This window comes from Rhopalosiphum padi, chromosome 3 (assembly GCF_020882245.1).
Source record: "Rhopalosiphum padi isolate XX-2018 chromosome 3, ASM2088224v1, whole genome shotgun sequence".
NCBI classification, from domain to species: Eukaryota; Metazoa; Arthropoda; class Insecta; order Hemiptera; family Aphididae; genus Rhopalosiphum; species Rhopalosiphum padi.
In genome coordinates, this window is record NC_083599.1 from 11,015,775 (window position 1) to 11,031,249 (window position 15,475).

A 15,475-nucleotide genomic window follows, 5' to 3' on the forward strand; every position below is an offset into this window, starting at 1 on the left:
CTGTTGAGTCTGTATGTTTGAACACACACATTTCAGAAACTGAAACTGTTATTTTTCTATCTAATTTCGTGCCTATTTGAACTTTGATTATAAATAAAAATCATGCTTTTGTATCTTTTATATTTTTAAACAGTTAAAAAAAACTCTTATGAGGAACCTAACCTTGTATTAAGTTTTCAAGCTTTTTTATCGATCGACATTAATAGAGAAAAACAAAAGCAAAATCATAAATGTCAAATGTCTTTGTATATAATACAGACGCCGCTTATAAGACTCACTTGGGGACCAGCACTAAGTGAGTCTTATAACCAAATGAATCTTGTAGGCGAAGTGGAAAAAAAAATTAATTACGTATTTATAAATTTTATTTTACTATATATTTTGCTTTAATTTTAATACTTTAACACATATTACGTACTTATTATTAAATAAATTTAATAATTCTGATAAAAAAAAAACTAAAATTATAATAGGTAAATATTACATATAATAAAAATATTATAAAAATTATACATTAATAAAAAATTATAAAGGATGTATGTATAATGTATTTATTATTTATTTTGAAAAAAATTTGTAATTTTAGTTTGTTTTTTATTTTGTTCTAATATTCCGAAAATATAATAACGATAATCGTTGCGATAAATGTGAATTTTTATCTGCGATAAAAATTATTATACGTTATAAGGTACCAACAAAACCTAGAAATAATCAACACGAATATTATTTAATTTTTCAATACCAATTTATTTCTAAATTATAACCAAAAAAATTAATTTTCTACTATTTATTTTACGAAATTTGAGTCTTATAACCGATTTTTTTTAATGTATTTTGATACGCGGGACCGTTCCAGACGATTTTAAGTCTAATAAGCGACTGAACCTTATATTCGTAAGTCTTATAAGCGGTGTCTACTGTACATAATAATATTAATACATAATATTTATCTAAAAAGAGTCAATATATATATATATTATATACATTAATAACTATAATAAATTATATTTTAATTTTACAATATTTTTTTGTTGTACTCATGATGAAATTTGTGCTCAATTTTCAAACCTCTACTATTAAAACATTTAAAACTAACACCAATCATCAAACCATAAAATAATTAACGACATAAAATGGATTCTGCTAAACGAAAATTTGCTATGTTGTATGTATGAGTAGGATTGTAAGACAGAGACAACGCACGTGCGGGTGTGGCGTCCTTTAATTTTTAAGATATTAAACACGAAACACCTAATTATACAATGAACATAATCATACTATTTTATGGTATTTATAAACTATAGGAAGGTGTTATTAATTTATATAGACTCGATCAACACCAAATATACAACAAAGCAGTACTTGCCTATCATTTTATAATTATTTATTAATTTTTTTAGATTAAAAATCTCCATAATTTTTTTAATTAGGAAATAAAATATGGGTTAGTAAAAGGATCACCACCACGCTGTAAAAACGTATACATATTAAAGGTTTCCAATGTATCTCATTACTAGTTAGTAGTTACTACTTAAGTAGTATATATTAATATATAGTTGGTTGCGATAATAGTGATATAATATATAATATTTATAGCTATTGCCGGGAAAAACCACCGCGGCAACCGGCATAGAGCCGCGGCTGCGATATGGTCATCGAAACTCGCGCGTTATACACAATCAGTTCGATTGTTCGATATATTTATATAACATATATTCACACTCGCCACGTCTATATTATTATTATTAGTATCGTCTACTGTCTTTAGTCAGTATTTGTCTTGTACTCGTGTGCAACCGTGCTGCTACATTGTACAAACTTTTATAATTTTGCCTTTTGGAGAGTAAGACGTAAGACGCAATAGTAATCGTTAACTTTATTATACCTTAACTCACTGCTTTGTACTTCGTGCGTACGGCATACACTTCAACACTGTTTCTTAATTCTTTTACTCGTGTGCTACCGTGCCACTACAAAGACTGAAGAGTACTCTGCATTATCCGACTGCAGTTTGCATTTTCGACACCAAAATTGAAGTACTTATGTGTGTAGTATCACGTCATTTTACACAATAATGGATCAAATTAACAATCAAACAAAGGTAATACATTATAATATAATACTATATAATATAGGTACTCTAAATACTCTTACTTTATTTAGTGTTAGATATTAAGGTTAGACAATATATATATATATATATATATGTATATTTCTATCAGACATCAGTATTCAGTAATAATTTATATTCGGTACTTACCATACTTATCATAATTTATTGGATGAATTTATTAGTATATATTAGGGTTCTTTGAGAAAGAGAATACATATTCTGTTATTCCTATCAGTTGGTTAAAAAAATCAAAAGAAGAATGTTTGAACTGTTCATGGCCTAATGCTCGGCGAGTTACGGCCATGTCAATAATGAAAGGCGATAAACCTTCATCTAAATGGACCCATCCAGTTAAACTAATAGAAGCATTTGGTAAATTATAAAATTAGCAAAATATCACCATAATAATAATTGTTAATTATAAATTAATTTTTTCTATTATATATTGCTTACTTTATTAAGATTCGTATGAAGCAGCTGCTGCTGAAAACTTGACTAAATTGGTAATAAAATGTCAATAGTTTTTTTATATTATACCTATATTACAACTCTATTGTATATATTTATATTTCAAATTAATTAAATTAAATCTATTGGTGGTTCTGGCACAAAATATTTTGTTAAGAGAGTACTTCAAAAATTATTTTCTAATAAATTTGTCACACTTTGTTCATGGACCTGACAAAAAAATAATTATCCCCTTGTGGACCATCAAATTATAATAATTATGAAAAGTAGGTATACTAGTTAATATTTGTTACATTACTACATACATTTTTGTATTATTTTTTAGGAATTTCACATGAACTATATCAAAATGATGAAAATATATTTGAAGTTTATGTAAATTATTGGTTCAGGCATGGGGCTCAGCGTTTAAAAAAAGAAAATACTACAGGTAATGTTTATCGTATTATAGCAACATGTATCTAATTCATTGGGACAAAATGATAATATTTCTTAACAATAATCCTTCTGTTAGAGAAAAACTTCAGCAATGGGCTTTAGATAATACTGTTACAAAAACTAGTGTTAACAGTTTATTGAAGATTTTGAGGTCTGAGGGGTTGGATTTGCCAAAAGATGTATATACATTGATGAATACTCCTAGAACCTTGAACATAATTATTATAAATCCTGGAACTTATATTCATTTAGTTTAAAAAAAATGTTATCTATTATATTTAAGTTTTATGCTAAATGTTTGAACAATTTTGATGAAATAAGTTTAAGTTTTAATATTGATGGGTTACCATTAGCGCACAGTTCTAAACAACTATTTTGGCCAATAATAAATGTACCTATTCTATCTAAATTAGTTTTTGCTGTTGGTTTATATTTTAGTACACTTAAAAAACCAGAGTCTATAGATGACTTTTTAAATTTGTTTATAAATGAAGCTAAAGAATTGGTAAAAGATGGAATTAATGTTGATAATAAGGTATTACATATATGTATTAAGCAATTCATTTGCGATTCTCCCGCCAAAGCGTTTTTACTTAACGTGAAAGGCCATAATTCCCATGTAGGGTGAGGCTCAATAAACTGTTACAAACATTCCAGAAATATACATTTTTAAGTACTAATGTTAACATAAAAATGTAACGTTCCCTAATAGCTTACGTAATGTTACAAAAAATATGAGTAATATACATTTAAAGTTCCCGTGTAAACATTAGAATGAAACATTCCATTTAACTTACATTAATGGTTTTGAAAAAACATTGCTTTGTAAATGCGCAATGTTCCCTGCAATACGTTACACGAATGTTCCAGTAAAATACAAGCTCTAGCCTATCCGATAACATATTATGTATATATAAAATTATAAGATAACATTTGTTACGGGTTTTAACGTTTTTTAACTAAAAATATACATATTGATATTATTGTACACAAACACTTATACACTATTATACAACATACGTTGGGCCTCATTCATGAAATAAAAAGATTTCGCTGATCAGACATAAATAAAAATTATATATTCTTTAATTCTTTACTACAAAAAAAATACTGTCTTAAAGTTAACAATAATAAAATGTATATAAAAAAAAATTTGTCGTTCTAGAATTTAAAGCTATTCAATTTAAATGTGATGTAACATTCTAATAAACGTTTTAGGATAAAATTAAGTTTTTATCAGAGTTCGAAAAGCAAACATAAAACATTTTACTGTTATTGAAATATTTATTTAATTAAAATAAATGATACATCATGATAATAGATAGTTTTTGGGTATTGAAGATAACTACGAAACCTCTATAACAATGTACAGCCATCATCTGAAAAATATAAATAATATTTTTAATCATTGGATTTGTGACACTTAAAAATAAAATAAAAGTATGTGTGTATTAGAATGTGTACAATACTGTATATTACATCATAGTATAATTAATATTTGGACAACACACAATTTATGCAGTATAAGGTAAATTTAAAACAATTTATTTTAAAAGATATACACATAAGTATTTACATAAACAGTTTAGAAGAAAAACAATTGAAATTGTTTTAACATGTTACCAAGCACTTAGAATAAAAACACTTTTAAAGGTTATTTATTTTGTATTTATAAACTATAACGTTGATAAAATAATGCTATACCAGTGACTACTTAAGCCATTTTTTAAGTTATAAATTGGGAAGAGGGGTTGATATTTTAAACTAATGAAAAAATAATTTGGAAATGTAATGACTATAAGAAATTAAATAAATTGCCGTGGTCGTGTTCACACGAAAGGTGAAAGTGTCGTTAAATACATTGATCATACCCATGTACCAGGTATCACAAAAATCAAATGTAAAGAATTTGTCAATGAAGTAAAAGAAATTGCTAAAACTTCACAATTAACTACACATGCTGTTCTTGGAGTAGTTACAGCTAAAGTATGTATTTATTTTATAATCAAAAAAATATTATAATATTATAATTTTTTTTTAAACTGTTTAGACTGATATGAATATTGCTAGTCAACTACCACCAATCAACCAATTAAAACGTATAGTACAACATACAAGAAAACAAATCAGTTCAGCACCACCTAATCCAGCAACATTATCTGATCTAAGTATTCCAGATGAGTATAAAAAATCTGTAAGTGGTGAATCATTTTTATTATACGATAGTTTTGAGGATAATGTTGATAATAAATGAATTTTATTGTTTTCAACGTTAAAAAATTTAGAACTATTACAGAATAGTTATTATTGGTTTGCCGATGGCACATTTTCATGCACTCCAAAATTATTCATAGCATTATAGATACAAATGTGATACTATTAGTTTACGTTCTTTTGCCCGATAAATCCGAAGATACATATCGCCGAATGTTTGTTGCATTAAATTCGAAATTAAACCTATTGATGGATATTTAAGGGGCATCGCTGCAAATTTTCAGCTACAAATTTAGTATAATTATGACTGTAATAGTATATGATAATATTGACTTGATTGTATTTACATGTTGATTTACACTAAATTGATTATATTATAATTTATTGTATTTTTGATATTAATTTTATTTTACTGATCAGTGATTATTATATATTTAATTATGATTTTTTTGAATAGATTGTATTATAATTTATTGCATTTTTGGTATTAATTTTATTTTACTGATCAGTGATTATTATATATTTGATTATGGTTATTTTGACTAGATTGTATTATATATTATTGTATTTTTTATATTAATTTTGTTTTACTGATCAGTGGTTATATATTTACACTAATTTTTGTTGATTTTATAATAATTTGAAATTATGGTTTTTTTACTTTGCGCTCTTTTTACCGCGACCAAATGACGTGGAACCAAATATAAGTATACTGATTATACTTATAAGGTATAATATAGGTAAAGGTTAGGTAAGGTACCTTATATAGGTAGTTAATATAGGTAAACCATTATCTTATGTAGTTAGTCTTCGGTGGTTAATAATACTTAATATATAAATTAACAAAATGTTTTCTTTATTTAAGCATGCACTAATTGTAATAGAAAGTTGCATTATGTTTATAAATAAAATTAATTTTAATTATATTTACTTAATTATCTGTCTTTGTAGAATTTGACGTGGGCTTTATAAAATTCATAAAGCAATTTAGGGCAATTTTGTTGTACTAAATATGACCTTGCGTATGACGGATTTTCTCTGTTTTTCCACTTGATTAAAAAGTAATCCGTACAATTTATTACTTTTCTATATATTATTTTTTCGGGAGTACCCCCGTTTGAAAACCCGCTATAGAGCTCTATGTTGTCTGGTTCCGGGGGTAATTCGAGTTCGACTCTGTCAAATGAAGATTCCTGTTGAGATAAACGTTTTTTATTAATAATAAGTATAAGACATTACAGCAGTTAATTTTTGTCGATTCATATTCAGCTGGGAAACAAATAACTTAGTATAAAATATATTTATTTACATCACAGTTTTCGACGTCTTCAATGTGCACCAACATTGTTAAAATAGTGACTTGTATGTATTATGTAAGTTTTGTTTTTGATGTGGTCTTTATACGGCTATCTATCACTGTGACACGGAAGTGATGGTTGCTCGACAGGCCACGTGTCGCTACGGGTGCTGGTAGGTGATGCCGATTAACACTGGCAGAACGAAATAACACAGGACAATTTCGGGTGGCTGTTGTAGCTTTATTTTGTTTTCGTAAAAAAGGCCGACGAAAAAAACAGTAAAAGTAGTGTACACGGTAGTGCAAAAAACAATAAAATAACGAAACAAAGATACCAGATTATTGTAATAGTAACGAACAAAGGCAATATGGTGGCAGTTATGCGGGTACGTGATACATCTGGCTGTGCGTAATTTCGCGTAAGAGTAAAGACTGACGAATGACGATCGATCGGCCGTTCACACTTCTGGGCGGCGGGCTGATAATAGAGATTCAACCTCTGCAGGTCCGCAGTAGGGGCAAGTATCTGAGAAAATATGTAATTTTAACGTTTGCATATCTGGTAGCATCGAATTAGTTATGATAAATATGGAATGGTACAATTCGACTCCCGAGATAAGAGTTCTGCCCCTTGATAAAAAATTATAGCTGATATTGAAAATTAAGACAACATTATTTTATCGTATAAAAATATCCCATATTTATTTTTCGTAATTAAAAGGTCAAGCAGTTAAGAAGCTGGCCATACTGCGGACCTGCAATAACTGTCTCAGGCAGCCGTCCTATGTTTTTCGTATAAATTTTTATCAGTTTCAATTCTGATTGTTATATTCTGTGTTGTTGGTAAGAGCCGGCGCGGCGGGAATATGACATTTGAATTCAAATCTCGTTTTCCCTTGTCCGCGTCAACTGATTTCTAATATATAATACTATATAAAACTCAAGTTCTCTAAAAAAAAAACTCGACACGACGGCTGAATGGATTAACAAAACGTTAAAGATTAAAATTTGAAGTATGGCGGCATTTGGTCTATTTTATTTATTAGTGTTATCATGAGAATTGATAACATAAATTTGTAAACATTGTCCAAACTGAATATGGCGGCAGGATTCATATTTGGTTGCATAGCCAAGTACATAGTCGACTATCTAGTTTAGTATATATATATCTGTGGTAGTACCATAGTACATCGTCACCATAGAACTTAATATAGTATTTTGCTGTGAAAAGCTTAAACTTCTACATAAATCTTGGTATCATGTTTAATACCAATATATTTTTATTGAACGGTTTGTGCAACTCAATCACGTCTGTAAAAATATTTAACGGTTCAATAAAACTATTCATAAAATAAATTTAAAGTTCAATTCCATGCAACCCGGCAAAAAGTTAAAACCATATTCGTAATCTGATTAGAAGTTAGTAATGTGTATCCCTATTTGTTACGATATTATAAAAACGGAAACATATTATTTATTATGTTTATTATTATTATACTATTATTTATTATGTATTTAATAAATATTAGTAAAATGAATAAGTGCTACTGTATTGTTATTTGACACTGGTTTATTATTTAATAAATAAATAAAAAATTATAACAAAATATATTTCTCTGTAATAATATTGATATTATTTATTAAGTGATAATGTATGTTACGCCCACTGGAGACCGTGTTCAAGGCCAGAGACACCGGATTTGGCCAATATAAGACAGCGTCTATAGCCTGCTACTATATTATATCCATTTCATTGTCTCCATGATTAACTAACTAGGTATGTCAGCAACTTTACCGATTCTAGTATTAATACGCTCAGCCAGTTTATTCCAATAGAATGTGATGTCAGCCGCCAATGATTTTATTTTTGGCAGGATTGCGGTAGTGTGGAATATACTGAATACTGATAACAAATCCTTAGCGGATGACGTAGCACATGCGTATAATTTGATTGCTGACATACCTAATCATGGACTAAACAATAATAAAACCATATACATTTTACATGCCTATATATCATAAACTTTGGATTAGGCTACAAATAATAATACAATATTATGATTATTAATTTATGCTCAATATATAGGAAACGCATATTCCATTTTTAAAAATGATCTATTACTACATTAGTTAATCATGGTTTAGTTAATATACGTAGCCACGTAGGTAACAGATATAAATTAGATTCGTCGTACGAATTATAGATATTATTACTCTCTACCTCCCACCAAGACGATGGCAGTCCATTTCATCTTAATCCGTGACTGCAATAAGACTGTAATTGTCGAAACAGTCTTTGTTTCGGAAACGAATCTCACGGCGCGGGTGTCGTCAACTTTTTTAAATCAGTTGACGCGGACCCGGGAAAACGAGATTTGAATTCAAATGTCATATTCCCACCGCACCGGCTCTTACCAACAACACAGAATATAACAATCAGAATTGAAACTGATAAAAATTTATACAAAAAACATAGGACGGCTACCTGAGACAGTTATTGCAGGTCCGCAGTATGGCCAGATCCTTAACAGCTTGACCTTTTAATTACGAAAAATAAATATGGGATACTTTTCTACGATAAAATAATGTTGTTTTAATTTTCAATATCAGTTATAATTTCTTATCAAGGGGCAGAACTCTTATCTCGGGAGTCGAATTGTACCATAGCCCGCCGCCCAGAAGTGTCCTACTCCTGCCAACAACCTGTCCACGGTAAGACGACGCCAGTGCCCCTGCCGACAATAGTATTAGGAGCGCCGGAATAGTACCGAACGGCCGATCGTCAGTCTTTACTCTTACGCGAAATTACGCACAGCCAGATATATCACGTACCCGCATAACTGCCACCATATTGCCTTTGTTCGTTACTATTACAATAATCTGGTATCTTTGTTTCGTTATTTTATTGTTTTTTGCACTACCGTGTACACTACTTTTACTGTTTTTTTCGTCGGCCTTTTTTACGAAAACAAAATAAAGCTACAACAGCCACCCGAAATTGTCCTGTGTTATTTCGTTCTGCCAGTGTTAATCGGCATCACCTACCAGCACCCGTAGCGACACGTGGCCTGTCGAGCAACCATCACTTCCGTGTCACAGTGATAGATAGCCGTATAAAGACCACATCAAAAACCAAACTTACATAATACATACAAGTCACTATTTTAACAATGTTGGTGCACATTGAAAACGTCGAAAACTGTGATGTAAATAAATATATTTTATACTAAGTTATTTGTTTCCCAGCTGAATATGATTCGACAAAAATTAACTGCTGAAATGTCTTATACTTATTATTAATAAAAAACGTTTATCTCAACAGGAATCTTCATTTGACAGAGTCGAACTCGAATTACCCCCGGAACCAGACAACATAGAGCTCTATAGCGGGTTTTCAAACGGGGGTACTCCCGAAAAAATAATATATAGAAAAGTAATAAATTGTACGGATTACTTTTTAATCAAGTGGAAAAACAGAGAAAATCCATCATACGCAAGGTCATATTTAGTAGAACAAAATTGCCCTAAATTGCTTTATGAATTTTATAAAGCCCACGTCAAATTCTACAAAGACAGATAATTAAGTAAATATAATTAAACTTAATTTTATTTATAAACATAATGCAACTTTCGATTACAATTAGTGCATGCTTAAATAAAGAAAACATTTTGTTAATTTATATATTAAGTATTATTAACCACTGAAGACTAACTACATAAGATAATGGTATACCTATATTCATAGACCTTATACTAATAAGGTATAAGAGTATAAGGTCTAGGCTTATATTAACTACCTATATAATGTACCTTACTTTACCTTTACCTATATTATACCTTATAAGTATAATAAGTATACTTATATTTAACCTTTTTGTTCCCAGATATATTTTGTATTTGTTAACTTAACTATATCTCGTTTATAAATTATAAAGTAATTATTATTATATTATGTACCTAATAAATTACCGTTCTATAGGTTTATTCTTTTGAAGATTTCTTCTCGTAAAGGGTAGATATATAATATATGTATAACAGTTTAAAACAAGGCGTAGTCAGGGGGAGGAGGTGAGCTATAGTTTTTTTTTCTGCTATTTAAACCTTATTCATTTCAGTATATTCTGTATGGGTTCTTGCAGTTTTGTTATATTCTTTGGTTGTAATTGTTATAAAAATGTAAAATATAATATGATTATGTATAAAATTGTATGAAGTCATATTATTGTTGGTAGTTTTTTACTATCTCCATCGGCAATATAAGATTTTATTACCCCCCTCCCCCACCATACGAAATTCCAAGCTACGCCCACTGGTTTAAAATTATTTTTAAGTATATTTATTGAATTGTAAATAAATTTATAAAATGTGTCCCATTAAATAACTACTGCAATTACTTGAGTCATGTAATTTTATGCATAATTATTTAATTTTTCATAATAAGTGACATCGTAACACCTGTGATCAAGGCCGGCTCGAAGGGTAGGCGACATAAGCCCACGCCTAGGGCGGCATTTTAACATTTTTGTATCATATAATTGATGTAGTATTTACATGTAAGGGGCGGCAAAACTCAGGTTTGCCTAGGTGTGTTTAAATACTTGAACCGGGCCTGCGTGTGATATGTGTAACAGAATATTATATAAATTTAATCTGTGAATATTTATTTTGGTTTAAATTCGATAACTAGTGAGAAGTGAGTATATATTAAAGTTGTGAACAAAATTACCCGACAGGCAGTGTTGGTAAAATATATCAAATAACCATATGTGGATTAAATCACTAATAATTCATTCAATATTTATCTAGATTAGATAATATATTATAACCAATTATTATTTTATGCAAATAAAAAAAAAAATATCTGTGTAAAAAATAAATACATTTATTTTTATTTCTATTGTAAACTTATGAATAGCGAATTTGTATGATATCGTATTTATACCCTGATGTATGCCCTTATTAATTTTGACTAAAATTCAAGGGGAGTTTAAAATATCAACCCCTCTTCCCAATTTATAACTTAAAAAAATGGCTTAAGTAGTCACTGGTATAGCATTATTTTATCGACGTAATAGTTTATAAATACAAAATAAATAACCTTTAAAAGTGTTTTTATTCTAAGTGCTTGGTAACATGTTAAAACAATTTCAATTGTTTTTCTTCTAAACTGTTTATGTAAATACTTATGTGTATATCTTTTAAAATAAATTGTTTTAAATTTACCTTATACTGCATAAATTGTGTGTTGTCCAAATATTAATTATACTATGATGTAATATACAGTATTGTACACATTCTAATACACACATACTTTTATTTTATTTTTAAGTGTCACAAATCCAATGATTAAAAATATTATTTATATTTTTCAGATGATGGCTGTACATTGTTATAGAGGTTTCGTAGTTATCTTCAATACCCAAAAACTATCTATTATCATGATGTATCATTTATTTTAATTAAATAATTATTTCAATAACAGTAAAATGTTTTAAGTTTGCTTTTCGAACTCTGATAAAAACTTAATTTTATCCTAAAACGTTTATTAGAATGTTACATCACATTTAAATTGAATAGCTTTAAATTCTAGAACGACAAATTTTTTTTTATATACATTTTATTATTGTTAACTTTAAGACAGTATTTTTTTTGTAGTAAAGAATTAAAGAATATATAATTTTTATTTATGTCTGGTCAGCGAAATCTTTTTATTTCATGAATGTGGCCCAAGAGTCAAAATAGATTGCCGATCACTGGTTTATAGGTGTTTGAAAAAATAATTGTAAGTTCATACAATTTTTATGAACTTACAAATATTACTAGGCTATTTATTAATTACATATGTATGCTCAATTTACCTTGTTCCTCTCAATTTTTGGTATTCAGATAGTAATAAAACATAAATAAGAATACTCATTATGCACAGAACGTAAAAAATAATAATAATTTAATATGACACGTTAGGTCATAATAATTGTATTGTTAATCAAACAAAATATGTCGAGGTGGTACTGTCTGTCATAGCTATTAAACACCATTTGATGTAAGTTTAGACTGTATAATTATCAAATGATTATTAACTAGTAGTTATAGTTACAATACGACAATACGATAGTTATTATACTAAACTTTAATTGAAGTCGATCACTGTTGTTTTTAAAATATAAAAATACTATATATTTAAAAATATTCATTTATTTTTGTGCTTTTATCCTACTACTGAGGTATAAAAGCGCAAACAGTGACTGCAATTAGTATATGTAACCTTTTAGTTGGTTGACCGCAACAAATACGTAATTTTTTATTTTGACCACAACTAGTAAACACCGGTCTGTCTCACTTATCACAGACAAATAAACCAATTTTATCATTATTATCCATAAGGGTGAAAAATAAAAATAAACTTCGTATGCAAGAAAAAAAATATTGATGATATTTTATAAACATATATATATTTTTTTATATTTTAAATATTAATAGATATTTATTGCAACAGTCAATACGTACAACAAATTAATATATCAATGAATAGGATTATAAAGCATTACCAAAACTACATAAAATACTGTAATGATATAAGTAATATAATAATATTTTTTAACAAAATTAGAAAATTTATTTAATGCCATTGACACATCTGGGGTATTTATATCACTGTTTACCGAAACAAAAGTACGCACTTGATCAATATAAAAATACATTTCCGAAATCGATGGTACTTTAAAGTTTAAACACGATTTCTTCGCTCTCTTCGTCAGCTTGTTCACTTCCATCATCATTTGCATTCAAAATAGACTTGACAATTTTCTTTTTATTGGGTTCTTTGTTGGTTAAAAGAGCATCACGAAATCGAATTTACAATATGGCCAGTACATGCATTATTAATTTCTAAAGGTGATTATAATAACAAATTTTCGTTTCAAAATAACATCGCTATATCCGGATTATCGTTATTATATTATATAATTTATATAGGAATAAAAGTACTACACATAACATGTAAAACCAACCAAATACATTGCTCGGAATCGTTTTACCCGAAATATCGTTATATATTACGGCATCGTAATAAGCGAATTTGACTGTAGTTATGAAATTACGCTTACGCAGATGCGCGTCAAAATAAGGAGCTGGGCTTTTAAAAAGTATAGGCCGAACGTTCAATAATGTGGTTACTGGTTATATATGTTTGTAACGAGGGTTTTAGGGCCGGCGAACATTGAAAATATAAAGCACAGGTATTTCTTCTACACGGCTATATATGCATCGCTCGTTAACATACACGCCAAATCCATAACATTATATTATATAGGAGGTGATAATCGATTTCTTCAAATATACTATACGATATGCTGTAGATGAAAATGAACGCGTTCGTGAAGTCGATGTCGTCGTTCGCCCCAGCGCCGAGTGGACAACGTCTCTTGTCGGCGTCTCCGTGGACTGCAGACTTGATGATGCCGCAGCTCGCTCCGCCATAGTCGTCTTGGTGGTCGTCGCCCACCCCATCGTTTTGGCGGTCACCTCCATCGTCGTCGTCGAATTGGTGGTGGTGGTGTTGACGAACGTATCGTACGACGAACAAATCGCCGGGAAAAAAATGATACAAAAAACGATTTAGCCCTTACACTGCAGGCCACGCGCCTACCCGTAACACATTATATTATTACGTATAATATTGTTATTACTTTATTAGTATTTAGTGTACCTATTTATATCAACACGTACACGTTATACACGCTATATAGGTACTATATAATATATTATATCATGTGATTGCGTTCTGTATACATACAAATATTGTAGTACGCGATTTTAGTATACAGCAATATGGTACGATTCGTATTATAATATTATGTACTTATTTGATAATAATATCATTGTATTTTAAAAAAGTCCGTAAACATTTATGTAATTTTTTTTTTATTATTATTATTTTTTACTGCTTATTTTTACTGTTAGACAAGACGTATCTATCTTATAAATATATAAATATAATATATAAACCGTTAACTAATTAGGTACCAAATACATATTTCTATGACTTTATTTGGTTGTTTTAAGTAGATACCTATAGTTGAATAAAAACTTTATGTATCTAAATCAAGGTGACCTAAATATTAACATATACTATAGGCCTTGTTGATTTGAATATTTGATTATTGCTGTTATTTAAAAAAAAAAATAATTTTGACATGGTGGAAAAATCTTGCACCAAACTGCAACATTCATCTATACGTATGTACCTAATTGTATTATTGATAAATACGTTGAACGTATTCAAAAAAAAAAAAATAAAATAATAATTTTTATGGTACGACATCGTAATTTATATCAATACCACATTTAACGTATGTAACGATTAATGATGTAGTATAATATTATTAATACAATAATAATATCTATTACCAAAATATTATATTTATATGATTTTATATTTAATGTGTATTGTCAAACTAATGCATTTTTAAAATGCACAGCCGAATGCATAGTATGGTCGTAAAACTGAAATTTACAATTTTATAATTTACACTATCTGGTGTGGTACAATATTTGATTTTATTTAAATGGATACGTGCCAATATGCAACGCGGAATAATAATATTGACATTGTGTATATAATAAATTATGTTCATTTCCCAAGACGCGAGGAATAGCTCAGGTAGGTAGGTAAAAGCTTGGTATCATAATACAAGACAATGGTAATAAGTTGCACTCGTTTGATCACCCAGAGTTATTTCCATCATAGAGCGACTCAGACGTGTATTTTTTCCAGTATTTTTATTAATATATAATTTTATCCACATACGATTAACCAATCGATTATCAACAAATATTATATGCCACACTTCTTTCACAATGCCCAAGTGTCAATAAAAATACTAACACCGAGTCATATTTGGTATAGACTATTGTCTATTGGTACGGACACAGAAAACGTTTAA

General features: G+C 28.8%; 1 protein-coding gene across 4 annotated transcripts; it reads left to right on the plus strand.

Annotated features, from left to right (window-relative positions):
* The first annotated feature begins 1,683 nt into the window (after positions 1–1,683).
* Positions 1,684–14,579, plus strand: LOC132927779 (uncharacterized). 4 transcript variants are annotated; one of them, XM_060992371.1, is made up of 6 exons: positions 1,684–2,101; positions 2,349–2,485; positions 2,576–2,847; positions 2,907–3,011; positions 4,902–5,005; positions 5,070–5,588. In XM_060992371.1, exons 3-6 carry the CDS (start codon positions 2,841–2,843, stop codon positions 5,271–5,273), a joined length of 420 nt encoding a protein of 139 aa, XP_060848354.1. In that variant the 5' UTR covers positions 1,684–2,101; positions 2,349–2,485; positions 2,576–2,840; the 3' UTR covers positions 5,274–5,588. The 4 variants fall into 4 exon arrangements, 1 of the variants encoding a protein (XP_060848354.1); XR_009661838.1 differs by lacking the exons at positions 2,349–2,485; positions 2,576–2,847; positions 4,902–5,005; positions 5,070–5,588 and adding an exon at positions 13,843–14,579; XR_009661837.1 differs by lacking the exons at positions 2,349–2,485; positions 2,576–2,847; positions 4,902–5,005; positions 5,070–5,588 and adding an exon at positions 11,903–12,121.
* The last annotated feature ends 896 nt before the right edge of the window (positions 14,580–15,475 follow it).